The sequence below is a fragment of the Prionailurus bengalensis genome, chromosome C1 (assembly GCF_016509475.1).
Source record: "Prionailurus bengalensis isolate Pbe53 chromosome C1, Fcat_Pben_1.1_paternal_pri, whole genome shotgun sequence".
Taxonomy (NCBI): Eukaryota; Metazoa; Chordata; class Mammalia; order Carnivora; family Felidae; genus Prionailurus; species Prionailurus bengalensis.
Genome location: NC_057345.1, coordinates 4,407,212 through 4,434,378, shown reverse-complemented (window position 1 = coordinate 4,434,378; position 27,167 = coordinate 4,407,212). Strand labels below are relative to the sequence as shown.

General features: G+C 43.6%; 1 protein-coding gene across 1 annotated transcript in view; it reads left to right on the top strand.

The window, feature by feature from the left end:
- Nucleotides 1-1,259: 1,259 nt before the first annotated feature.
- DNAJC11 (DnaJ heat shock protein family (Hsp40) member C11) overlaps nt 1,260-27,167 on the top strand; it is a 71,381-nt gene continuing 45,473 nt past the window's right edge. The window contains exons 1-2 of the mRNA XM_043573680.1: nt 1,260-1,416; nt 26,432-26,561. Of these exons, the coding sequence (XP_043429615.1) occupies nt 1,345-1,416; nt 26,432-26,561 (202 nt within the window). The 5' untranslated portion in view covers nt 1,260-1,344. The remainder of the gene's footprint in view (nt 1,417-26,431; nt 26,562-27,167) is intronic.

The following is a 27,167-nucleotide window of genomic DNA, read 5'->3' as shown; positions in this document are numbered from 1 at the left end:
GCAAATGTCAGCAAGCAGCTTAGCCCTAATCACTGTTCTGCAAAGGAGAAAAAAGAAAGACCATAAAAAATTGCTGTGATAGCTTGCGGAACGTGAGGGTCTGCGGAAGCTATTGCGGAGAAGCCTCACACAGCTAGAGAAACAGCTCTTCCTTTGCAGCCCCGGGCAGAGGTCGGCTCCAGACTGACTCAATAAACCTGCCTCAGCACACCTATGTGTCTCATGCCAAAAGACCCTGAGAGGGGTGGGCAACTTGGAAGGGACCACACACAGGCCCAGGTGGTGAACATCTGGCCAAAAATTAGAAAGAGAAAGAAATCAACTTCTCAAATCCACAGACAGGTGTTTGGGGCTTCCCAGGGGACCTGCTTAGGAAGGGCGACAGGGATGGTTCTAAACTGATCCTTAGTTAAGGAACGACACACATTCCTGAGAAATAATGAGGAATGGATACAGGTCCGCATGAACCAAACAGGTGGCAAGAGTATGGGAGCTCTGCTGTCCACCTTCTCTTGATAATTGCATCCTTTCGAAGACATTTAAATTATTTAGATGACTGTAACCGAGACGTCTTTAATAATGCACCAAACAGCAGGCACCAGGTTGAAATCAATTAGACTCCACCGCTAAATTATAAGGTAGAAATTTACAAGAGGACGGCTCTGGGATAGGGACTGAAGGTATATATGCCTGCCAGAGACAATTATGTTAGGAACCAAATGGGTATTGCCTCGTCAGTTAAGAAGCAGAAAAAATGGTCAGGTGCTCCTAAATATAGGGCAATAATAAAAAACGATAATGAGGAGGCTGGTCCTCTGGGCAGGGTTCTGGACGGCCGCGAGAAAAGACAAAGAACAACGGAGGCAGGAGCCAATCCCGTTCTGGGGGTTTCCTGTGCAAAGACGAGCCAGCAAGTGGGGCCTCGCGGAGTCTCGGGCCGGGGTGGCCTCACGGGGGTGGCCTCGGTGGGGCTGTTTGGGACAGGATGCTCGCCGCACCGATAGCCGGCGGGAGGAGGGGGTGGTGAGACAAGGGAGAGGTCGTGGGGCACACAGGGAGTCCCCAGGTGTGACCGCAACGTCCCGGTCCGGTCCCCGCTGAGCCGGGCTGGCTTCAGGATCGCGAGCAGCACGTGGCTGGCCCCCGGCGCCGCGTCCCGCCCTCAGCCGCGCGGGGGCGCAGGGCGCAGGCGCGCTGCCGCAATGCGCGGGCGGCGGCGACGCCACTCCGGTCCGCCAGGGGCCGCTGTGGCGCAGGCGGGCTGGCCCGCGCTGTTGGGGCCGCGGCTCGCCGGTCCCTCTTGGGCACGGCCTTGCCGGTTTGGCGGGGTGAAAGGTTGCGAAGATGGCGACGGCCTTGAGCGAGGAGGAGCTGGACAATGAAGACTATTACTCGTTGCTGAACGTGCGCAGGGAGGTGAGGCCTGCGGCGGGACGCCGTCTGGGCGGAGGCCGCGCCCGGTGGCTCGGGAGGGCCGGGCTGGCGGCCACCGCTCCGTCCCCGCCACGGGCGGCCGGGACCCGGCGGGGGAGGCCGCGTGACCCCGTCCGACATGCGCGACCGGCCGCCGACCGGGCGGTCCCCACTGCCCCGACCCTTGCACTGGGGGTGTCCCGCCGGCCTCTGCCCCTGCTCTCGGCGGCCGGGGCGCCGCGTCCTGGCAAAGCCAGAGGCCCCGGTACCCGCAGGAGGAAGAAGGCTCCCCGAGGTGGAGGCTCTTGGAGTGGGGTTCCCGGCCCTCCAGGACCCGGTGCCTCGTCCGGCTCACAAACTCACCTTGGCTGAGGGGCTAGGTCATCGCCCCCGGCCGGCAGAATGGGAAACTGAGTCTCAGGCACCAAGGTCAAAGCCACCAGCAAACCTTCCCACGGGGGTCTGTCCGGTTCCCGAGTATCCATGGGGACGTCCGGCTTCTGAAGTGAATTCAGGCCCCGAGGCACGTGGCTTGTGTCCTCCTGTCCCCTGAGCTGCTGTCCCGAAATTGAAGGAAGAGCCTCCCGTACCTACAGCCTCAATTCGGAGGCCTCAGTTTAGGAAGAAGCCGTAAAGCCAGGAAAAGCAGGCGGTGCCCCAAGCACGGCCTCAGCACGCGCGCCGCTTTCCACACGCCGAGTGTTTGCACCCTGTTTCCTCACCCAGTAAGAGATAGGGTCTCACGCTGTGCCTGGCACGTAGTAGGGGCCCAGGAAGTTTCATTTCTTGTTGACCAGCCCCGTTGACATCAGCGTGAAGGGCAGGAAGGCTTCCAAGGTCAGGTCATAAGGTGGATCTTTTATCTCTAGGCTGCCGGGTTTGGTCTTCCCAGCCCTGCTAGAGAACCGTTAATTCCTTCTCTCATTTTTCCCAGCGATCGTAATTAGCCAAGTTTGACAAAGTTCTAGACAAAACCAGTCAAATGTGTGTCGTGTCTGTCGGTAATAGCCAACATTTTTTGAGTACTGCTTTTGTGCAGGGCCCCGTGCCCAGTGAACACTTTATGTTACATTATCTTGTTCATTTCTCACCCCAGCCCCTAAGGGAAATGTTATGATAATCCTTGACTTACAGCTCAGAAAACTGAGGCAGAGAGAGGTTAAGTGACTTGCCCAGAGTCACATCAGTAGAAAGTGCGAGAGCCGGAATTCACCCCTGGGAAGTCCATGCGGAGCTTCCGCTCTGCGGTCGTGACTAGTCAGACTACAGAGCTGCTAGTTCTGGTACTGTGAGCTTGGGCACCCACATAAAAATCCCCCAAATGTGTTAGCCACCATGCATTCTGAACAATGAACTGTCTGGGGGGAACTGCAAGTCATGTTACCATCTGCCATAGGCACCTGGAGGTTCTCATAAGTCATAAACCGTAAAGCTTGGGGTGAATCACTTCTTTGGCCTTGGGTTTCTTTCCCTTTGAATGAAGCTGTTTGGCTAGTTACTAAGTTTTCTCCAGTTCTTAGAAGCAAAGCAGTATATGAAACCAGCTTTTCTGAAACCAGCCTTTCTTACCACTGGTTTATAGTCGGCCTTATCAGTAATTGAGCAACAATGTATCCCATTTTCCAGGCTTACTGAATCTTAGGCAGCTGCAGTTGATCAAAAAGATCTAGAATAATAGACTTGGCCAGAGTCTTTGGTGGGCATTTGTCAGAGGTATACCTTAAAAATGCTGGGGTCTTAGGACTTGTCATTGTTATTGGACTGATGAGTGGGAACCAAATATTTATTTCTTAAAAAAAAAAAAAAGTCGGGGCGCCTGGGTGGCGCAGTCGGTTAAGCGTCTGACTTCAGCCAGGTCACGATCTCGCAGCCCGTGAGTTCGAGCCCCGCGTCAGGCTCTGGGCTGATGGCTCAGAGCCTGGAGCCTGTTTCGGATTCTGTGTCTCCCTCTCTCTCTGCCCCTCCCCTGTTCATGCTCTGTCTCTCTCTGTCCCAAAAAAATAAATTAAAAAATAAAATAAAATAAAAAAAGTCTTATCTCTCCCAATGAGTTGAGGCACTTTTCATATTTATGGCTGTAGGTGAAATTCCTGTGAAACATGTTCTCTTGCTAGAGTCACTTTGTGTTCCCTGTGTCCACAAGCTCTGTGTAAAATGTTACCAAGTGTGTGCAGATTTTATCTCTGAAGATTCTACTGGAAGAGAAGCTCTGAAGGTGATCTCTGGACTTGATATTTACTAGGATTTGTTTTGTGAAATCAGAAATCAACCTGAAGTTGAAATAGCATGATTTCGTTGGAGAGTTAGAGGAAAATAGAAGTAATCCGAACTCTTACATGTGTGGTTGGAAGGAGACAATAACACCTGTTTATTTGCTGTCAGTTCTGCAGCTTGACGCCATTTAAATATACCTGTAGGAGGCAAGGTCCTCTTCCCACCAGTTATTCAGAGTACCTTCCAGAGAGTACCTTCAACACTCTGTGTTCAGGAAGTTCAGAGACTTTTCCCTAGAAACCTCAAATGGAAGCAACCTGACCCAAAACTGGGGAATTCTATTTAAAATTTGAAAAATTACAAGCCTGATACATAGTTAAAATTGGAGTAATACAGAAATGTCAAAAACCAGCTTACAAATCTCTTTTTCCAGATTTTAAACTTCAAAATATCCACTTGTATTGTATTTCAGAGAGTGAAGCAGGCAGCTAGACAGGACCAGATTCTTCTCTAAACAAGACTTCTGTGATCTTTAATGATTCCCTTTTCTCCAGTGTTCTGGATTTCCTGTTTGCAGAGTAGAGCCATTATCACACTGAGGAGGGAGTAATTTATCATTAACCCGGCACTCTGAAACCAGATTGGCATCTTTGGTTTAGTGTAGTCAAATGTGTCATCATGTGCCTAAAATCTAACTGATCTGAGGTTTCTGGGATGACTTTCCAGGACTTAATTTGGAGAAAGAATTCCTGACCAATCAGTGAACTTTTTTTGATCTTTATACATTTTATAGACATTTTAACTGACACATTCTACACTGAATTTATGCCTTTTTTTAAGCTGAATTTATTTCTACGTAAGTGACTGAAATTCCTGCTTTATCAATGTGGCATTACCATTAAAAGAAGCTCTGTCATTTTTACGCATGCCTTTCAGCAGTGTTCCTAACCCATTTTAAGATCTTTGATCCCAATCAATTTAGCTTTCAAGGGGCTAATCTCCTTCTCAAGTTTTAAACACTTTTTAAAAAGACAGTTAAGGAAAAAAATAAACTTGCGTGAAAAAGTTTTTTTTCCTTGCTAATCCACCCATGGAGGTCAGTCTTCTACACTAGCCTTGAAACTATAATTGCAAAACTGTCACCTACCAATAAAAAGTTTCCCCGGAGTCCCTGCACTTTTTTTCGTTCCCTGGTTTAGAGCACGCTGTTCTTTCCAAAGTTTTTGGTTGTCTGGGTTTCTCTGGCTGGAGATGAGAGTCACAGAGTGGGGCTAAACTTTCAAGTTTGGACTGCAGATGGGAAGAAAGGGCTAGAGCAGGAGAGGAAGGTTTACTGGCCACTGTCCGGATTGACCTAGAGGGATGTCACGCAACCCAACAGGATGGCTTGGCTGGCCGTCTAGAAAGTGGAGTGTGGTGGTGTGGGCTCAGCCAGGCGCACACTCCAGTCCTCGAAGCAGGGAGGTGTTGTTTACTCATCCGTTGCTTATCTAACTTTGTGATGAGCAGCTAATTTAGTCTTAAGGAGGGATATCAAGATAGGTCTGAGAAGGTTGTTCCTATGTTCAAAGTTACCATACTTTGTAATCGTGACTCTGTTTAAAAACGTGTGCATTCAGGAAGTAGTGTTAAGCCTTGGTTGTCCAAAAACCTGTCTTATCCACATGATCACATCCCTAAGGTCACCTGTAAGAGGCTGAGGAGGAAGGTCATTAGAAACTGGAGTCTCAGCCCACATTGCCCCTGAGTGACAAGTCATTTAATCTCTTAAAGTGTCCCATTTACTCATGTGCTATAGTACTTCAGAGTTATTGAGTAGAAAGAGGCAACACTGTGGCTTTGCAGCCAGAATGTCCTGTGTTCGAATCCCCATTTTCCTATTGGCAGGAGCGGGTTCCTGCCTCTGGGCCAATAGTTTACTCTTCCTGCTTCCCATTTTCTTTGATGTTGAAATGTAGGTGACAGGCAATAATTTATTAGGAACTTACTGTGAGCCAGCATGCCGTATACTGGAGTTTGGCAAGGTAATGAGGATATGCATACAGTGCCTTTGTACAGGTGGATGTTCATTTAATATTTATTGTTATTTCTTGAATTTTGATAAAGCATGAGGTTTTGCTTATTTTAAAAGGACATACGTGGGGCGCCTGGGTGGCTCGGTCGGTTGGGCGTCCGACTTCGGCTCAGGTCACGATCTCGCGGTCCGTGAGTTCGAGCCCCGCATCGGGCTCTGTGCTGACAGCTCAGAGCCTGGAGCCTGTTTCGGATTCTGTGTCTCCCTCTATCTCTCTGCCCCTCCCCCGTTCATGCTCTGTCTCTCTCTGTCTCAAAAATAAATAAACGTTAAAAAATTTTTTTTTTTTTTTTTTTTAAAAAAGGACATGTGTGAACATAGAAAAGCTTCATCCTGGCTAAGTTTGCTATTCGTCTGTTATATTGATAAAATAAAAAACACAGTGCCAGGATTTGTGCTAAGTGTTAGGTTATGAATTCCCAAAGTTTTCTTTTCTCTTTCTGTTCAAAATACTAAGTTTCTTCTCTTCAAAAGACAGTTATCCCTCTGAACTCTGCTTCCTGCAAAGTCATGAGTTTGAGTGGGGAGGGGTTCCCAGAAGGTGGAGCCAAGTGTGGGAGTAGGGTGAAAGGGAAAATCCAGAAAGACAGTGAGTATCTGTGGTAAAGGCGCAGAGGGACCCAAAAATATAACTGTCGTGAGCTGTCGGCCTTTAAGGGCCCAGGCAGGAAGGGGAGGATCTCCCTGATCAGAAGACAGAGCACTGGGGTCAGGAGAGTTCCCAGCTAGAGTTCAGAGAGGCTTCTGGGTGCAGAGGGAGCTCTTAGGATACCCAGTTGGTTCCAGTGTCATAATATGATTAGCAAACACCGTGAGGTTAAATTTTAAAACGTGTTTTCTTTAATGAACCACAAGCTAGTTATTACCTTTCTGCTTCAGGCATTTCAAACAATCGCTTCTTGAAATTTTAATGCTTAGTTCTGCATTATCTACCAAAATACCTCTCTTTTTTTTTCTTTGCTAAAGAGAATTCAATTGAAAGCTTTTATATTTGCTGTGAGTTCAGTAGTAAAACAGTGGATAAGAGAATACAGGACAAGGGAGCAACATGTTTTCGCGTTTCCCTTGGCTGTGGAATTTTAGTGTTTAACTTTTATTAAACTTTGACTTTTATTTTATTTATACCCTACCTTGTTCAAGAAAGGATTTAAGACAACTAACAGGAATGAATAAGTAAAAGGGCATAAGAGTTTAAAAGGGGGCCCCACTGGGAGAAAGACCGTCGGGAACACTGCCGCCTTATCATCAGAGTTATCAAGGTCCCTTTTTCCCTTGAAGGAGCTCGGAGCTTGGAGCCTCCTCCAAGTTCATAGCCTGACGGCCGGCTCCCGTTTGGCTCTTGTACCGTTAGAACCATATCCGCATGCGACGAGTGCACAGTGTTCCCTCCCTCGTTTGGAGGAGCCAGAACATTCTTCAGTGGTAAAATGCCAGCAGACATCAACCACAAGAAGTCTGCGTGAGTGGGCAGGATTTAACAGATGGACACGGAGAGAGCAAGTAGAAGGTCAGGCTTTTAGGGAAAAATAAGCCAAGCTCTTGATGCAAAGACAGGATCCGAACCATCACTCCTGACCCAGAAAGGAACTGGAGCTCATTTCTCTAAGACGCTGGCCTTTATTTCCTGTTGTGTCTCAAGGGCACCAAAAACCGCATATGGACATGACCGGGAAGAGAAATGAGCACCAAATTGTACAGCGGTCAGAAAAATCTCCCCTCAGCCCTTGGAATGACCTCTGGTCAGGAATCGAACTTTCTGCTCCACTGGCTCCTTTGTCCTCACACTCCGTGGTCTGTAGAGGTGGGCTTGGAGGAAAGCCCCTCCCCCCGCCCCCGCCCCCGCCCCATGAACCTTGAAGGTGACCAGGGGCTTGCTTTTTCTTTGTTAGTATGTAGACTTCTGTCATTACTGACTGCCTATTCTGTTTTTGAATTTATATTGCCATCTTGGGGGGAATGAGTTGTGTAGATTTTGTAAGTGTTTTCCTTCTGTGTAAGACAACTTAGGTCTTGGAGTTACTTGATCAACCCCCCGTTTAACTTTTCTGACTTATTCGTGATTCTGTTCTCTCTCTCTGAAGCCCACCTTCCCGAAGCAGCATCTAAGATGGGTGTAGGAGGTTGACTCTTCAAAATCTCATGACATGGACTGTATCCACCTGCCCCCTGTGCTCTACAAAGCTGTGGCCGTGTTCAGGGGTTCAAGAGAAGGACAGTTGGGGCCACTGAGCCCAGCACCTCCCATGGAAAGCCCCTGTGCACATTTGTCGGTGATGATTTGAAAAGGCAGAGATGGTGGTGGAGCTTCGAAAGATGAAGTCCTTGAACTCAGATTTGAGTTTGACTTTGTAGCAGCCTTATCTGGGGCAAGCCGGTTAGCCTCTCTGAGCCTCTCTCTTCACCCATAAACTCCAGACAATAATTTCACTGTCCTAGGGCTTTGGGGAAAATTAAGCAAGAATGCATGTAAGTGCTCAGCATAGTAATGGGCATGTTATTATGTAAAGTAAATGTCAGTATGTTGTTATTAGTATCGTGAGCATAAAAGTTAACAAGGAATGTGCTTATTGATTTGTCAGAGTTCCTCACACAGTTTGGATGAGCCTGCTGTGTGATTGATGTTTTGTAAATACCTGTCCCCTCTCTGCAGCTTTTCACTCTCATGAACCACAGTGTGGTCCCGGCCAGGGTGCACGGGCGCTTACTCTCTAGCCAGCTTTTGGGTCAGGGGTCCAAGGTCAGGGAAACTCCTTCTCCACCTCAGATCACACTTTTAAATCTTTCTGATCCTCATTGTGTTTACCTCCTTTAAAAAAATTTTTTTTTCAACGTTTATTTATTTTTGGGACAGAGAGGGACAGAGCATGAACGGGGGAGGGGCAGAGAGAGAGGGAGACACAGAATCCGAAACAGGCTCCAGGCTCTGAGCCATCAGCCCAGAGCCTGACGCGGGGCTCGAACTCACGGACCGCGAGATCGTGACCTGGCTGAAGTCGGACGCTTAACCGACTGCGCCACCCAGGCGCCCCTACCTCCTTTTAAATGGAGGTCCCAATACCAATCTCAAGGTGTTCTGTGAGTATTTTTTTTAATGTTTATTTATTTTTGAGAGAGAGACTGCGAATGAGGGAGGGGCAGAGAGTGGGGGACAGAGGATCTGAAGTGGGGTCTGTACTGACAGCAGCAAGTCCAATCGATGCGGGGCTCGAGCTCTCAAACGGTGAGATCATGACCTGAGCCAAAGCCGGACACCCAATCGACTGAGTCACCCAGGCGCCCCAAGGTGTTCTGGGAGTATTAAAGCACCAAATGAGGAAATACCAGTGGGAGTGTTTTGTGCAAGTGTGTGTGTGCACCACGTGTGTGCCTTTGTGCCACCTTGAAGTCCCCTTCGGCTTTGGCTCCTCTGATGCTCCCTTTGTCCTCCTTTCTTACCTTGCCAGGTGCTCATTCTCCGTCCTGAGAATTCCCCCAGGTTTGGGCCTCGTGAGCTTGGCTCTTTTTAAAATCTCTTGCTTCTCCTGCATCTCTGTGTGCCTTCTGGGCTGTACGTGGTGGTCAGATTCACCTTCCCCCCCCAGCCCAATGCTTCCAGTTTTCCCCAACCCATGCATCTGAGCCAGAACTCCTGGAGTGCTTTTTGGTCTGTTTCTCCTTACGGTATTGAGCCCCTTTTAATTGTCCCACAAACGCATTCAGCTCATAAAGCCTCCCCTTGACCCCCTGCCAACTCTGATCCTTCATTTCCACTCTGACTTCTGGGCTCCCAACCAACCCTCTAACCTCAACCCTGTGGTTCTGCTGCACTTTTCCTTAGGTCTCTCTGATTTTGATTTTTGTCAGTTCTAGTCAGACTGTACCAAACTGATATCAACAAACAGTACCAATCGCATTATTTCCCTGCCCAGAAACCTCTCATGACCTCCCATTGTTTATCGGGTCAGGGTCAAACTCTCAGCTCCGTTTTAAAGCACCTTATAAATTAGATGTTTTATGTTTTTTTGCCTACCGTATGGTGATGTTCTGCTTTTCTCCACTGCAAAGTAAGCGTCATGTGGTTTGGGACCACAGCTGTCTGATTCCCCGTTATATCCCTTTGGACAGTGTGGGTATATGATAAGTACCTACCAATGTTTACTGAATGAACGAGCAAGTGGATGGATGTCCAAGTTCACTTCCTGCCAGCCTCCTGCTTATACTGCTTAGCTCTTGTCAGTTTGGTCAGTGTTCTGTCTCTGTCCCCAACACTGGCCTGTTCGTCAGGATGTTCTTTTCCTCTGAAATGCCCCAGCCCGTCCTAGATACCAAAGCAAATCACAGTCCACCTTTTTGCATTCCCATTTGGGTCCCTCCACCTCCATGAAGTTTTCTTCGCATTCTCACTGCCCCGAACTTACTTCCCCCCCGCTAATGTTAGCATTTCTGTCTTGTATCGTTTAGTTAAATCCACACATGTGGGGTTTTTTTTAGGGGAAGCGCACATCCACACGCACACCTAGTTTGTAAACTCCTTAATATATTTCTGTTGTACCTCCTGTGGTACTTAGGACAGGGCTGACACTCGATCAGTGGACTGACTCGAAGAGGTCAGTATTTACTAACATCGTATTCACGTGTCTAGACGCGTTTTAGTTTGTGGAAAACCTGTGTCGAAGATCACGTTGCGGTTTTGGCAACAAACCACTCTAGAGGAATTTTTTGGAAGGAGTTTATCAGTTATCAGCTTGGCATTTCTAAATTTTCACTTATAAAAAACTGCTCAAAGTCAGATGCAGGAGGAAGAGAGCAAATTGAAATGCAGGCCTTGGAGCTCGCTCCCTGCGGAGACTGGGTACCAGGCCAGAGACTGGGTACCAGGCCGGGAGAGGAACGAGGGCTTGTCCTGCTGGGCTGGTGCTTTTTCACCTGGGAGACACCCTGTTCCTCTTCTGTTTATTGCAGGGGGAGCCGGTTACTTCTTTCTCATCTCTTGCACTGGCGTCAGTGATGATATTGGTAAAAGTAAATACGTTTCAGATGGATTCGATTGTAGTTTCTTTTGTCAGAGCTCAGTTTTCAGGATGGACAACACGGGTTTAGTCTCCCTTGAGATCCTGTTCTGCTTGAGACGCTCTTGTAAAGGTGGGCCAGGCAGAATGAGTCTGCACCACGGCTGAGATTGAGGGTGAGTCCGCGTGCGCCGTTGGAGTCTTGCTGTTTGCGGATGAACCCCAGCTTATTTCCAGACCCTCCAAATGAAAATGTAGAAGGCTGTGTTGAGTGGGGCGGATGACAGTAGAAGATGGCAGGACTGTGTGTGAGCGTGGTTTTATTGTGTGGAGTTTCGGGCTACGTAGTGGGAACCTTTGCAAAATGAAGTAGGATGTTTTTCCAAGTCCGGTGTAGTGCTTTGGTGAGGACGTGACTTGCTCTCCTCAGTGACACCGAGTGATCTGGAACAGCCCTCCTCCATGAAGCCGCTCTTACTCAGCACAAAGAACCCAGACTCTCTTGGTGTCACTTAGCTCTGAAATCTGCTTTTTCCTTTAAGTTGTATGAGCACCAAGTATCATAAAAAAATTACAGGTTTTATTAGCTGATGCAGTTGATTTCAATCAGATTGTCATGGAACCTATGGACAATAATGAATCTTCAATTGTGGTAATTAGGCAAACTTCCCAAAATCCATTAGAACATAGTTTGTGGAGAATTCCTTCCGGAAGTACAGCAACATAGATGCAGCCTGGAGGTTTGGGCTGGAAAGTATAGGCTTCAGCAACTAAAGACCTAGTGGCTTTCCTTTTCCTAAAATGAGCGTGGTGAGGTGTAAGTTGCCGCTTACGTGCTTCAAAGTATTGAATTAAATATCGTCATTGCGTTAGTTTTAAGTGCTGCACGCCGTTTATTGGTTCTTTGCTTGCCGGCCAGGACTACGCTTCCTGGTCCCCTAGTGGTTGAGCGAGGCCCTGTGACTAGTTCTAGCCAATGATATGAGTGGAAGTGATGTGGGTCCTGCTCAGGCTGAGGGGTTTAAATGCTGGTGTGAGAGCCAGAGAGTCTCTGTCTCTTGCCCTTCCCTCTGCCTTAGAGACTGGCAGTGGTTCAGGGGCACCAAAGTGGCTCAGTCGGTTAAGCATCCGACTCTTGGTTTCAGCTCAGGTCGTGATCTCGTTGTTCATGGGTCTGAGCCCTGCGTTGGCATTCTCTCTCTCTCCCTCTCTGCCCCTCCTGCACATGAGTGCGCACTCTCTCTCCCTCTCTGTCTCTCTCTCTCTCTCTCTCTCTCTCTCTCAGAATAAACTTAAAAAAGAAGAAATTAAAGCTCAATTAATAAAATATAAAAGGAGACATAAAGTGTACTAGTATTTCAGTAAGGCACAGGAAGACTGAAGGATTTCAAAATAGCTGTGTATTGAAAAGTAATGAAATTACAGAGATACAGACATCACAGCAGATAAAATGAAAAATATCTAGTAACTACACAGTGAAATAACTGAGAGCCAGTTGAATGAATCTCTGAAATCTCTTATATTTGTGCTGTAAAACTACCACCTTAGAAATTACTAGCAAACACAATACACAAGTACACATTTTGTTAACCATCAAAACAGTGATGTCATCACATATCATTTGGCCTTAAGTAAATTCCACTGTACGCATGACACGGTGAGAAAAAGGCAAGCGGTGGCTTAGTTTTATTGAAACTAGTTTTCAGACCCCCAGGGGGCCCCACGCCACACCCCGAGAACCGCTGCCCTCCCCGATCATGACCGATACGGTCTCCGTTCAGACATCCGGGTGTTCCTCACCCATTTCCACTTACTTCGTTAAATGAAAATAGAAAACAGAAGCAGAGTGGCAGTATGCTCTTTGAGTGTGTGCATCACATTGATTCCAGAGATCGTCTTCCCTAGACTTTGGGTAGGTGGAGGTAGTAGTAGCTTCTTCAGTGGCTTCGTTATTCAACAGAAGCAAATAGGATGAAACTGGAGTCCGAGACTTTTCTGAGGATGATGCCACAGCAGAGATCAGAAGAGAGACAATGTATAGGTTTGGTTTTGTAACAGTGGAGAACTTCTGTGTTTGCTAAAGACAAAAAACCAAAACCTAAAAAAAAAAAACAACCCATAACACAATTTAAAAACTCAAAAGGAGTATACAGTATATTTATTTGATCAACAATTCATCTATTTCCAATGTATATAAAGAACTCTTGGAAGTTAAGCAAAAAAAAAAAAGGGGGGGGGGATAAATGCCCCAATAGGAACACAAAACAAAGGAAACAAATAGGTTATTTCATAAAAAAAGAAATCTAAAATCCAAATAAATACATGGAAAAATATCCACCCTCAATAGTAAACAAACGTGCAATTTTTTTAAAGTTTATTTTTGAGAGAGAGAGCAAGTGGGGGAGGGGCAGAGAGAACGGGAGACAGAGGATCTGAAGCAGGCTCTGTGCTGCCAGCAGAGAGCCCAACACAGGACTCGAACTCCTGAACCACGAGACCATGACCTGAGCTGAAGTTGGATGCTTAACTGACTGAGCCACCCAGGTCCCCCCCCCTTTTTTAATGTAAACAAACATGTAATTTAAAACAGGGTACCCGTTTTTGTCTGCCAGATGGACAAAGATTGTTTCCTTTCTTATGGTAACATTCAGTGCTGATATGCTAGGTCTGCTGACCCCCCCCCCCCCCCCCCCCCAGCCAGAAGACGTGACGTTTATTCCCTGGAGAAATTGAACCAGGAAAGCTTCAGAGCCTAGACCTCAACGCAGTGGAGGGCGAGAGTGGCACCCTTACAAAAGCAGGGAATACGTGAGCGATTGTATCCCGCATGGTGAGACTTACAGCTTTTCCCATTTGTTCTCTGTGCTCTTTCCTGAAAAAACTAACCTATCAAAAAGAAAACACTGCCAAGTGAAACTTCCCTTCCTGGTCCTCTCCCAGCCATTCCACAGAGAGGCTCATGAGATGACAAGGCCTATTCACATAGGGCTTCCAAATACTTTCTTAGTATCTTACTGTCACATATACATTGATATTAAGGAACCATCAAATATTTGAAGGAATGCTCCAGTCTGAAATTCTAAGATCATGCAGACAGAGAAGAGAATGAAAGAAGCAGTGCAGCGAGTTTGAAAACTAGATGGTCTTCAGAGAGATAAGATACTACGTGTAAGAAATAAGAACAAGGTGATACTTTTAAAAGAAATATATACAAATGAAGAAACTCTCAGAACTTAAAAATAAGATAGAAGTTAAAACTCTATAGAGGGCTGGAAGATGAAGAAATCTCCTTGAAAGTAAAATTTAAAACTTAGAAGACCAACTCTTAGGCAGTAAAAAAGGGGAAGACAGTATTAAACAATTATTATCAGAAAGATTCTCAGAACCAAAAAGTATGAGACTCTAGATGGAAAGGGCCAGTGAAGTAACTAGCACCGTGGGTGGAAGAGAAAAGACCTGTGCTGAGGGTAATCATAGGTTAAAGAGAGCATCCTAAAAGTTTCCAAATAGATCACAAAGTATTGGAAATTGGAATGACATTAACCTATCTCGGCAGTGGTACTGTAAACTAGAAGACAGTGAAACAATACAGTAAGAGTTCTGAGGGAAAAAATATTTCTGGGCAAGAATTCTAGCCTCAGCTAACTACTTATCAAATATAAAGGCAGAATATAAGAACATTTTGGGGTGCCTGGCTGGTTCAGTCAGTAGAGCGTGCAACTCTTGATCTCAAGGCTCTGAGTTCAAGCCACATGATGGGTGTAGCTTACTTAAAAAAATTTTTTTTAATTTTTTTATGTTTATTTATTATTGAGAGACAGAGAGACACAGAGTGTGAACAGGGGAGGGGTAGAGAGAGGAGGAGACGCAGAATCTGAAGTAGGCTCCAGGCTCTGAGCCATCAGCACAGAGCTCGACGTGGGGCTCAAATTCACGGACTGTGAGATCACGACCTGAGCCGAAGTCAGTTGCCTAACCAACTGAGCCACCCAGGCGTCCCTCCAAAAAATTTTTTTTTGAGATCTGCAAAGTCTAAAATATTTTTCCTCCTAGCCAACCTTTGTAAAGGAAACTACTGGAGGTTGAGCTTTACTAAAATAAAGAAGAAAACCAGGAAAGAGAAAGGGTGTAGGATACAGAACAGAAGAGACTGACTCAAGAAGATACCCTGGAGGATGGTGACAGGAAATCCTAGGATGAAGTTTGTCTAGCAGGCCTAACATTGGACACAATGCAGAGATCTCTGGGAGGGATACCTCTTAGGAAAAAAGAAAAACTTGGACTTGGTAAACTATTTTGTATTTTTGTAGTGAAAAGAGTATTAGAAGTCTCTACTTATAAGTGCTTTACTATGAGGAGTTGGAGAAGAATCTGTGATAGATACCTAGAAAGCTAAAGCAAATGGAAAAAAGTTAGGCAGTTACTAACTCCAGGAAAAATTAAAAGTAGTTCAGGAAAAGAAATAACAGTCATAGTATCTGGTTCATTCAGCTTTGAGCTATATTTTCATAGTCATAATAAAAATTAAATTAAGTTTCAGGGTACCTGGGGGCGCCTGGGTGGCACAGTCGGTTAAGCGTCCGACTTCAGCCAGGTCACGATCTCGCGGTCCATGAGTTCGAGCCCCGCGTCGGGCTCTGGGCTGATGGCTCAGAGCCTGGAGCCTGTTTCCGATTCTGTGTCTCCCTCTCTCTCTGCCCCTCCCCCGTTCGTGCTCTGTCTCTCTCTGTCCCCCCAAAAATAAATAAACGTTGAAAAAAAAAGTTTCAGGGTACCTGGATGGCTCAGTGAGTTCAATGTCTTGATTTTGGCTCAGGTCATTATCTCATGGTTGTGAGGCCTAGCCCCAGGTCAGGCTCCTCGCTGGGTGTGGAGCCTGCTTGAGATTCTCTCTCTCCCTCTCTCTCTCCCCCACTTATATGCCTGTGCACTCTCTCTCAAAATTAAAAAAAAATTGAAATGATGTGGAAAATACTTAAAGACCAATAAAAGTCACAAAAACAAAACCTCATAAAGACCTTTAAACAGAAAAAAAAAGACAAAATTATAGAAAAACAAATATTTTGTCTATAATTTTTTTCTTTTATTTTTAAAAGTTTATTTATTTCGAGAGAGAGAGTGCATGTGAGCAGGGGAGGGGCAAAAAGAGAGGGAGTGAGAGGATCCCAAGCAGATTCTGCACTGTCAGCGCAAACACAACGCAGGACTCAGACTTAGGAACTGTGATCATGACCTGAACTGAAACCAGGAGCTGGACACTTAACTGACTGAGCCACCCAGGTGCCCCTATTTTTATTTTTATTTTTATTTATTTATTTTATTTTATTTTATTTATTTTATTTTTTAACGTTTATTTATTTTTGAGACAGAGAGAGACAGAGCATGAACAGGGGAGGGGCAGAGAGAGAGGGAGACACAGAATCTGAAACAGGCTCCAGGCTCCAAGCTGTCAGCACAGAGCCCGACGCGGGGCTCGAACTCATGGACCATGAGATCATGACCTGAGCCAAAGTCGGACGCTTAACCGACCAAGCCACCCAGGCGCCCCATATTTTTATTTTTATTTTTATTTTCATTTTTATTTTTATTTTTATTTTTTTAGGTTGTTTTTTGTTTTTTGTTTTTTGTTTTTTTTAAGTAAGCTGTATGTGGAGCTCAAACTCAGCCCCTAGATCAGGAGTCACACTTGCCACCAACTGAGCCAGCCTGGTGCTATGTACTTTTCATTTTATCCATGATGAGTATGTATACTTTTCTAATAAGAATAAAGGTTTTTTAAAGGTAATTCAACTGGGAAAAACCTAGCACTTGACTCATTTCTTTAGCCTATTTTGACCAGAAGAATTGATGACCATTTTTATCTCTATGCTGATGACAAAGCTTTTGTTCATATTTTTGAAATTGGTGTTTATTTTGCTTCATATCCTCACCCAGACTTAATATTCTCAGTCTTTGTCATTTTAGATATTCTCACGGTTGTGTAGTGATACCTACTTTTGTTTGTAATTTGCACTTCCGTAATGACTAATAATATTGAATGTCTTTTCATGTACTTTTTAGCCATTACTGTATCACCTTTGGTTGAAGTTTCTGTTTAAATCTTTTACTCTTTATTTTATTGGGTTTTCTTCTTTAGTTGTAAGAGCTCTTTGTATATTCTGGATACGAGTCTATTGAATACATGTTTTACAAATATTTTTCTTTTATTCTGACAGGAAATCTTTAACTCAAGGTTACAAAAATGATCTCCTATGTTTTCTTTTTAGAAGTTTTATGGTTTTAGCTTTCACATTTAGGTGGGGTTTTTTTTTTCCATTTTTGAGGGTTTTTTTTTTTCAATTGTTTAAACTGTAAAATACAAATAACATAAAATGTTACCATCTTACCCGTTTTTAGGTATACAGTTCAGTGGTGGTAAGTGCATACATATTGTTGTGTAACCATTGCCACCACCTATCTTCTAAAGTCTTTTCATCTTGCAAAACTGAAATTCTACCCATTACACAGTAACTCTCTACTCCCCCTCCCCTGCTCCCCGGCAAGTATTATTCAACTTTCCTGTGATTTTTGACTACTCTAGGTACCTCATCTAACTAGAATCACATTGTATTTATCATTTTGTGACTGGCTTATTTCACTTAGCATGATATTTTCAAGGTTCACCCCTGGTGTAGCATATGTCAACGTTCCCTACCTTTTTAAGGCTTAGTATTCCATTGTATGTTTTTACCACATTTTGTTGCTGAGCAATCTTCTGTTGATGGACACTTGGGCCGCTTCCATATTTTAGCTGTTGTGAATAATATTGCTGTGAACCGGGTTTACAAATAATCTGTTTGAGACCCTGCTTCCGGTTCTTTTGGGTATATGCCCAGAAGTGGAATTGCTGGATTATATGATAAATCTATTTTTAGTTTTTTGAGGACTGCCATACTGTTTTCCACAAGAGCTATACCACTTTACATTCCCACCAACAGTGTACATGGATTCCAATTTCTTCACGTCCTTGCTAACACTTGTTATTGTCAGTTTGGTTTATAATAGCATCCTAATGGGTGTGAAGTGATAGATAGCTCGTTGTGGCCTTGATTTGCATTTCCCTAATGATTAGTGATATCAAGCATCCTTTCATGTGCTTATTGGCTACTCTTGTATCTTCTTTGGGGAAATGTCTATTCAAGTCCTTTGTCAATTTTTGAATTAGGTTGGTTATTTTTGGTGAGTTTTAGGGGTTCCTCATATATTCTGGATATTAATCCTTTATTAAAGATATGATTTGCAAATATTTTCTCTCATTCTTTGGTGGTTTTTTCATTTTCGTGATAGTATCCCTTGATTTACAAAAGTTCTTGAGTTCAGTTTGTCTATTTTTTCCTTTATTGCCTGTGCCTTTGATGTTATATCCAGGAAATCATTGCCAAGTCCAATGTAATGAAGCTTTTGCCCTATGTGTTCTTCTAAGAGTTTTACACTCATAGCTCTTATGTTTAGAGCACCCATCTATTTTTAGTGGGTAAACTAATAAATGAATCCAGCAAAGTTGTAGGATGTGAAGTCAACATACAAAATCAGTTGCATCAACTTTTATATATGGTGTGAAATAAGGGTCTTACTTCATTCTTTTACATATGAACATCCAGTTTCCCCAAGCACCATTTGTTGGAAGAGCTGTCTTTTTCCTATTGAGTAGTCTTGACACCTTGTCAAAAATTATTTGACGTATATGTGAATTTGTATTTCTGGGTCCTGTGTCCTATTCTGTTGGTCCGTATGCCTGTCTTTATGCTAGTGCCACACTGTTCTGATTACTGTAGCTCTGTAGTAAGCTTTGAAATAAAGAAATATGCATCCTCCAACTTTGTTCTTTTTCTGGATTGTTTTGGCTCTTTGGGAGCCTTTGAGATTCCATGTGACTTCTAGGGTGGATTTTTCTATTTCTGCAAAAACTGTCTTTGGGATTTTGATAGGGATTGCCTTGAATCTTTTAGTTGCTTTGGGTAGTATTGACATCTTAATAATACTGAGTCTTCCAGTGTGTTGATATGGAATGTCTTTCCATTTTTTTATGTCTTCTTTAATTCTCTCAGCAGTGTTTCATAGTTTTCGTTATAAAAATCCTTTGCCTCCTTAGTTCCGTTACTGGTTTTTTTTATGCTATCGTAAATGGACTGTTTTTCTTCATTTCCTTTTCAGAATGTTTATTTTTAGTGTCTAGAAATGCAGCTAATTTGTGTGTGTTGACTTTGTATCCTCCAGCTTTGTTGAATTCATTTATTAATTCCAACAGTTTTTGTGTGTGTGGAATCTTTAGTTTTCTTCATACAAGATCATACAGTCTGGGAAAAGAGATTATTTTACTCCTTCTTTCCAATTTTGATACCATTTATTTCTTTTTCTTACCTAATTGCTCTAGCTTGGACTTCCAGGACTATAGAATAGAAGTGGCCAAAGCAGACATCCTTGCCTTGGTCCTGATCTTAGAGGAAGTTGTTTCAGTCTTTCACCATTGAGTGATGTTCACCGTAGGTCTGTCTTCAGTTGTAAGAGCTCTTTATGCCTTTTATTATGCTGAGGTAGTTTCCTTCTGTTCCTAGTTTGTTGAGTGTGTTTATACTCAAGGGTGTTGAATTTTGTCACATGCTCTTTCCTTATCAATTGAGATGATCGTGTGGGGTGCTTTGTTTTTCTTTAATTCTCTTAGTGTAGTATATTATTATATTGATTTTTGTTGAACTATCCTTCCTTGCATTTCAGAAATAAATTATACTTGGTCATGATGTGTAATAATCCTTTTAGAATGTGAAATTTTTATTTGCTAGTGTTTTGTTTAGAATTTTTGCATTGGTATTCATAAGGTGTATTGGTCTCTAGTTTTCTCTTGGTGTCTTTGTCCAGATTTGGTATGCGTTTGGAAGTGTTCCCTCCTTGATGTTTTGGGAAAGTTGGAGAAGGATTGATATTAGTTCTTCTTTAAATTTCTGATAGAATTCACCAATGAAGCAGGTAGGTCCAGGGCTTTTTTTCCTTTGTCAAGAAGTCTTTGATTAGTAATTGAACCTCCTTACTAGTTATAGGTCTATTCAGATTTTGTTTCTTCATGATTTAATCTTGGTAGGTTTTGAATTTCCAGAGGTTTGTCCATTTTATCTAGATTTTCCAGCTTGTTGGTGGACAATTAAGTGTTCATAATATTCCTTTATAATCCTTTTGTTTCTATAGAATCAGTCATGTTATCCCTACTTCAATTTCTGAATTTAATAATTTGAATCTTCTCTCCTTTTTTCCTTAGGCAGTCTAGCTAGAGATTTGTCAGTTTTGTTGATTTTTTTTGTTTGTTTTTTGTGCTTTTTGTGTTTTGTGTGTGTGTGTGTGTTTTTTGTTTGTTTGTTTGTTTGTTTGTTTGTTTTTGAGAACCAACTTTTGGTTTCATTCATTCTATTGCTTTTGTATTGTCTATTTTATTCATCTCTGCTCTGGTCTTTATTATTTCCTTCTGCTAGCCAGCTTTGAGTTTAGTGTGTTCTTTTTCTAGTTTCTTAGTTATATATTAGGGCATTGATTTGTGATCTTTCCTGTTTGTTTGTTTGTTTGTTTGTTTTGTTTTTTAAATGTTTCTTTATTTTTGAGAAAGAGAGTGCAAGCAGGGGAGGGGCAGAGAGAGAGAGAGAGAGAGAAAGAGAGAGACAAGAGGATTGGAAACAGGCTCCAGGCCCTGAGCTGTCAGCACAGAGCCCAACGTGGGGCTTGAACTCACGAAATGTGAGATCATGACCTGAGCAGAAGTCAGACACTCCGCAGAGTGAGCCACCCAGGCTCCCCTTTCCTGTTTTTTAATGCAAACATTTATGGTTGTAAATTTCCCCCTCAGCACTGCTTTCACTGCATCCTAGAAGTTTCAGTATATTTTGTTTCTTTTCATTCATCTGTTTTCTAATTTCCCTTGTGGTTTCTTCTTGGTTATTTAAGAATGTGTTGTTTAATTTCCACAAATGTGTGAATTTTCCAGTTTTCTTTCTGTTACTGATTTCTAACTCCATCCCATTGTAGTTGGAGAAGATACTTAGGTTATTTCTTTTAAAATCTATTGAGACTTCATTGGTGGCTTAATATATATCTTGCTGTATTGAACCTTTTGTTGATACCCCAATCCCATCACCTTGCTAAGAGCCTTTAGTAGCTTTTATGCAGGTTCTTTATGATTTCCTACATACATGACATCCCATCTGCACACATCCCAAAGTGTGTTCTGGTGTCACGAGTAGAATATTCTACATATGTCTGTTAGATCTACTTGGTTTACTGTGTTGTCCGGTCCTGTTTCTTTATTTCTGCCTGGTTATTCTCTACATAATTGAAGCAAGATAGTGCAATTTCCAACCATTATTGTAGGACTGTCTATTTCTCCTTTCAATTCTGTCAATTTTTGCTTCATATATTTTGACGGTCTGTTATTAGGTAACAAATAGTTATAATTATTAATATGTTCTTTCTATATTGGACCTCCTATGAATATATATTGTCCTTCTTTGTTTCTTGCAACCTTTTTTGATTTAGTGTCTATTTTGTCTGATATTAGTGGAGCCACCCTATTCTCTCTGTTACTATTTGCAGGGAATCTTTTTCCATCCCTTTACTTTTCACATATTAGTGTCTTTGGTTCTAAAGCTAGTCTCCTATAGACAGCAAATAGTTGGGTCGTGGTTTGTTTGTTTTTTTAATTCATCCTGCTAATCTCTTTTGATTGGAGAATTCAACCCGTTGAGTTTAAAGTAATTATTGATAAGGCGGGCCTTATTTCTGCTGTTTTGCTATTTCCTTTCTACGCCCTGTATCTTTTTTTGTCCTTTAATTTCCAAATTAGGGTCTTTTGTGTTTAGCCATTTTTTAATAGTGAAACGTTTTAATTCCTTCCTCATTTTTCACATGTATTCTGTTTTCTTTGTGGTTTAGTGTGTTAAACTACGTTTAACTTCCTACTACTCTAATTGAATTTATACCAGCTTAACTTCTATAACATACAAAAACTCTTTCCCATGCCTTTCAGTGATCGAGGTCATAGAATTACATCTTTATCTGTTGCGTCTCCAAAAAATAACCTGATAACTGTTTTCCCTAATGCATTAGCCTCTTACATGATGTAGAAACAAAATGTGAAGTTACAAGCCAAAGTTACAAAGGACTACCTTTTGGTCTGACAGGCTTTTTTAATGTGTTAGTCACTTAAATTATTAAGAAAACAAAATGTGGAGTTAGGATCTGTTTTTGCGGTTAACACTAGCTTTTATACTTGCACTTGTCTTTAACCTTTACTGAGACCTATATTTCCTCATATGGCTTTGAGTTGCAGTCTTTCATTTCACTCCACAGGACTCCCTGGAGCTCGCTTGCAGGACAGGTTTAGTGGTAATGAACTCCCTTGGCTTCTGTGTATCCGCTTTTGTTTATCCGGAGGTCTTTGCGTGACCTCTTGTCTGATGCAAGATAAGGGTCCAGGTTCTCCTTTCTGTATGTGGATGTTCCCCTCTTTCAGCATCATGTATTAGAGACTATCTTTTCCCCCTTGAACCATCTTGACCTCTTTGTCGGAGATCACGTGGCCATATGTATGTAGGGGTCGCTTTGTGGGCTCACTACCGTGCCGTTGACTTTTACATTGGTTCTTTCCCCTGTACCACACTGTCTCGATTCCCACAGCCTTGTACTAAATCTTAAAATCCGGCCACATAAGTCCGCCAGTTGTTTTTCAGCTATTCTGGCTGATAAAACAACTAGGAAAGTAACATACCTTTTTGTTCCATAGCCTTTGTTTTTCCACATGAATTTTAGAATTGGCTTGTCTGTTTCTACAGAAAAAGGCCCGGTGGGGTTTTGGGTTGCGTGGTATCTGTAGCATGCTTTGGGAGAATGTGGCATCTTAATAATGTTGACTCTTCCGATGCACAAAAATGGTTTGTCCCTCCATTGTTTTCACTGTCAGAGTTGTGTTGTGGCTGCCCATGGACACGTCCTGCACGCACTCGTCCCGTCCATCCCTAAGCAGTTCATGTTTGTGATGGTACTCTAAGTGCATTGTCTTTTTAAATTTTAGTTTTTAGTAATGTAGGAAAAAATTGATATTTGCATATTGACCCCATATCCCGTGACCTCACTAATGTCACTTAGCAGCCTTTTTGTAGGTGCTTTATGATTTCCCACATAGGTGATATCTGCAAATGCAGAAAGTTTAACCTTCTCCCTTGTAATCTGTATGCCTTTTAGTTTTGTGCCTTACCGCAGGAATTTCATTTTTGTCTTGTATAGCATCGATGAATCCAACCATTTCAACAGACCACTAAACTCTACAGTCAGGTCACAAAGGACCTTTCCACTGTGAATGTTATGATCACTAAGGCTGGATTTATAATAAATTTACTTTAATTAGAAATATAACCAGATGATTGACATGCTGGAACTTTTCAGACTTAAGGCACAGTACATCTCCTTACTTTATATAGGATTTTAGAAACAAGTGTGCAACTGTAGGTTTCATTTTTAAATGATAGCAGATTTTGAAATGATACCAGTATTTTTATGATAAAGAGTTTATCATTTGTGAAATATTGAACCAGTGACCTTAGCTATTCAGATATGATGAAAGGCCCAATCTAACCTTTTATTGAACATGATATTTATTAAAAATGAAACTCCTCGTTTCTATTACTTAATCAATAACACATTAAGCCATTTATTAATATGATTACAGAAGGTCTTGCGGATTAGATATTCTGCCCCCTTGTCATCTAGTTTAACAACCAGGAAACAGCAGTCTAAGCTAGAGTCAGCCAGATCTGTCTAATCATGCGCCTGTAACTTTTATGAGATACTGGAAAGAACACTTACAATTTGCAGAAAGAAAATAATCTGTAGTTGCTGTCTTGGAAGGAACAAGCCCCTTTTACATCATTACATAAGTAAACCTACCTGGAGAAGATCTATTTTATTTAGTTAACCATTACTTATTTGCTTAAAACAGTGAGGTTTGGTACAGGTGGCATATTGGTAAATGTGGCAAGAAATGCGTCGCATGCTTGATGTCGGCCAGGAAAGAAGCCTGTGGTAGGAGAAAGAAGAAAGAGCTGCAGAGTCGGGACTGTTGAGGCACATCTCTGCTATGGGGTCTCATGGTTCTTACTGAAACGGAGTGCCCATCTAGCAAAGGGCACGTGTCCTAAGTGAATTTTCAGAAATGAACTGCTTCCTGGATGAGCACTCCTGTTACCCTGTGCCAGTACCCCGTGTCCTGTTCCGGTCTCAGTGTGCGTGATGCCACGGGAATGTCGAGCTTCACTTGTGACAGGACAGCCAAGGACCCGGACCCCTTCGGAATACACAGCATTGTTGAGTGCTCTACAGGTCCTACTTCATTTACTCCTCACAGTAACTTTGAGGAGGGAGGTCCCGCAGTCCGCGGTTTCAAGTTGAGAAAACGAGGAAAAGGTTTTACAAGAGCCACCCTTTGTAAGCAAGCACCGTAGGGTCTGCTCTCCCCTTGTTGTCTCCCCATCCCTGAGACTTTGCAGATGAACGAGCTAAGGGTCCGAAAGCTCATTTGCCCCCAGCCCGTGTTCTTCACCACTGACCTCGGAGGCCGGTGGAGAGAAGGAAGGAAGGCAGCCGGCTACAAGTTGTTCGACAGTGTAACGCTCAGGGGCTGCCCCAAAGGGAGGGCGGAAGACTGGTGCTGGAACAGGGCAGACATCTGCCTGGCAAGGGGCTGCTCGGTCAGCCAAGTCTTTGACCCCCTTCCAAGAAGCTGCTGATGTAAAATTGTGTGCAAATGAGCCTCTGTCCAAACAAGCAGCAATGGTCTGTGTCTGGTTTAAAGGACAGGCGGAGTGTCTCGGGTATAGTAGGTGTTTCTTTTCCGGATAACAGATCATGTGAAGTCAGAGCTAGTAGGGCTTGTAGAGGTCAGCCAGCCAGCCACCTCCCCGCCCAGACAAAGAAGCCGAGGGCCCGGAGGTGAAGGCATCGTCCTGATGGCACCGACGGGCACCAGGCCTCCCCATGGCCTCTCCTCTCGGGCACGTGTGACTGACATCTTACCAGTCACATGGAGTGTCTTTCTTTTGGAGTGCTTCAGAACTCCTTGTTTAAAACCTCTAGGGAACCTGCCCAACGTTGCTGGTTTTCTAACATCTGAAGAACTTAGTTTTGCATAAAGTGTTTAAATTTTGTGCCTGGAGCCTCTGGGTGGCTCAGTCGGTTAAGCATCTGACTCTTGATTTCTGCTCAAGTCACGATCTCACGGTTCGTGACAGCGCAGAGCCTGCTTGGGATTCTCTCTCTCCTTCTCTCTCTCCCTCTCTCTCTCTTCCCCTTCCCCGCTTCATGCTCTTTCTCTAAATAAACTTAAAAAAATAAAAATAAATTTCATGCCGAAAAGTTATTACTAAAGTACAGTAAAGTTTTTCCTTTTTTCCTTAGTGAAAAAACTCATTAGTCCTGGAACTGGAAGGTAATGAAAAGTTGTGGAAATTCTAGAAAAATGTGGTCAAACGTTTTCCCTTGTAACCTTGATCCCTTGATCAGTCCCTGTACTGGTTCTCCTTGGGGACACGTGTTCTGAGGCCTGTTCCTAGTGCACTGTCAGCCCTGGCATTCTCACCAGGGACCTGGTCCCGTTCTCTGCCCGCATGGCTGGTTTTTTGGTCCCTCTGGTGTGTCATCGGCAACCCAGAAGTGGGCTTCTATTGTCAAAATGGTGAGGGGGTTGCCTCCCCAAAACAAAATGTTCTTTACTTGACCGGTCATCTGGATAGAGCTGCCTGTTCAGCATCACCTCGAATAGACCCAAACGGTCCCGGAGGCTGATATGAAATCACACAGAATGTTTCCCCAAAATAGACCCAAGGGGCTGGCCAGGTTGGTGGCTCGGTGTTCCTAGGGCCTCTGAGGGAGTTTGTGTCTGAGGACATCTTGGTGGCTGTGCGGCAGGCAAAGCAGAGTGTGGGTTTTATCCTCCCTGCCCCTCCCCCCCCCACCTTCTGTGCGGCTAAAATACACTCAGTCCATTGTACTTACTTGGTATCATCTGTTCTTCCCATGGTGCATGTTTTCCCTCAAACTGAGGACATGTGAGGACTGGGGAGCTGAATGCTTGGGGGGAGGTCTTCTGGGTTTGTGGGGGAGGGCTTTTGTTTCTATAGGATAGCAACGCATTTTTGCCCACTTTCTGTGCTCCCTTTTAGAATCAGAGATTGAATCGGAGGCTTGTGTTGGTTTTACAATTTTATTTGTGGTTTTTATGGGTAAATCTTCATCAAGGTTCCTTTGTCAGAAAACTGGATAAATGCATGGCCTTTCTGTCTGATGGTAGATAGCTTTTTTCCTGTCTGAACCAGTTTTCTGTTGAGAGTGCCTCCGCGTGATTTATTTCAAATAACTTGGGTTAGAAAGTAAGCGGGTCTCTGTGACGTTTTTAGTTTCAGCTCAGAGCACATTGAGCCAGTATAGAGACGCATCTGATAGCAGCATTTCCCAGCAAAACACAATTGCTGTTGATGTACATAATTGATCACTTTATTAACTGTGGAAAAAAGAAGCCTTATTGAAGCCATAAAGCATAACTTCATTATGTCCAGAATGTAGAAAGCAAACACATTGGAGAGTGGCTGACAGGTTCCCGTTTCAAGGCTGATTCTGATCACGATAATATTCAAGCAGCATTGATTGTTCTCTAACTGGATTTTTCTCTCCGTAGGCCTCCTCGGAAGAGCTGAAAGCTGCCTACCGGCGGCTGTGCATGCTTTACCATCCCGACAAGCACCGGGACCCGGAGCTCAAGTCCCAGGCGGAGCGGCTGTTTAACCTTGTGCACCAGGCTTATGAAGGTCAGCGGAGGGCTAGGCCTCGCGCACATGCCCTGAAAAGCAGCTGCTCGATTTTTAAGAGGCTTGATTTGTAGAGGACAGAAAGAGAGTCCTTAGAGGTGCATGAGAGAGGAGGTTAGGTTAGTGCTTTTTTACTGACAGGTCCTTTGAAAGAGTGGTAGTTTGCCCTGGAATCAATGTGTCCGGTCAGTGGGACATGAGAGTGTGAGCAGAGCAGACGGGGGCCGGGCTGCAGGGAGCACTCAGGCTCTAAATCGCTCACTGGCTTTCTTCTAAAGGGAGCTCTTCCAGGTAAAAGGCTGATCGCTTCAGACAGGCCCTCTTTGTTCTCTTTTTTTATGAGAACATTCACAAGAATGTTTTTTTTTACTTGGACATCATTTTATTGGCTCCGGAGCATTTGGTTAAGGAAAGGTTCTAACAAAAGGAAGAAAATGATGTTAGGAAGGCCAACAGGAAGTAGAATCAAGTAATTCAGGTTTTTATACTTACATCTTAGGTACTTCAGAAGGAAAATTTTGTGACGTAGCTGTGTATAAAATATTGAAGTCGGGGCGCCTGGGTGGTTCAGCCAGTTAAGTGTCCAACTTCAGCTCAGGTTCATGA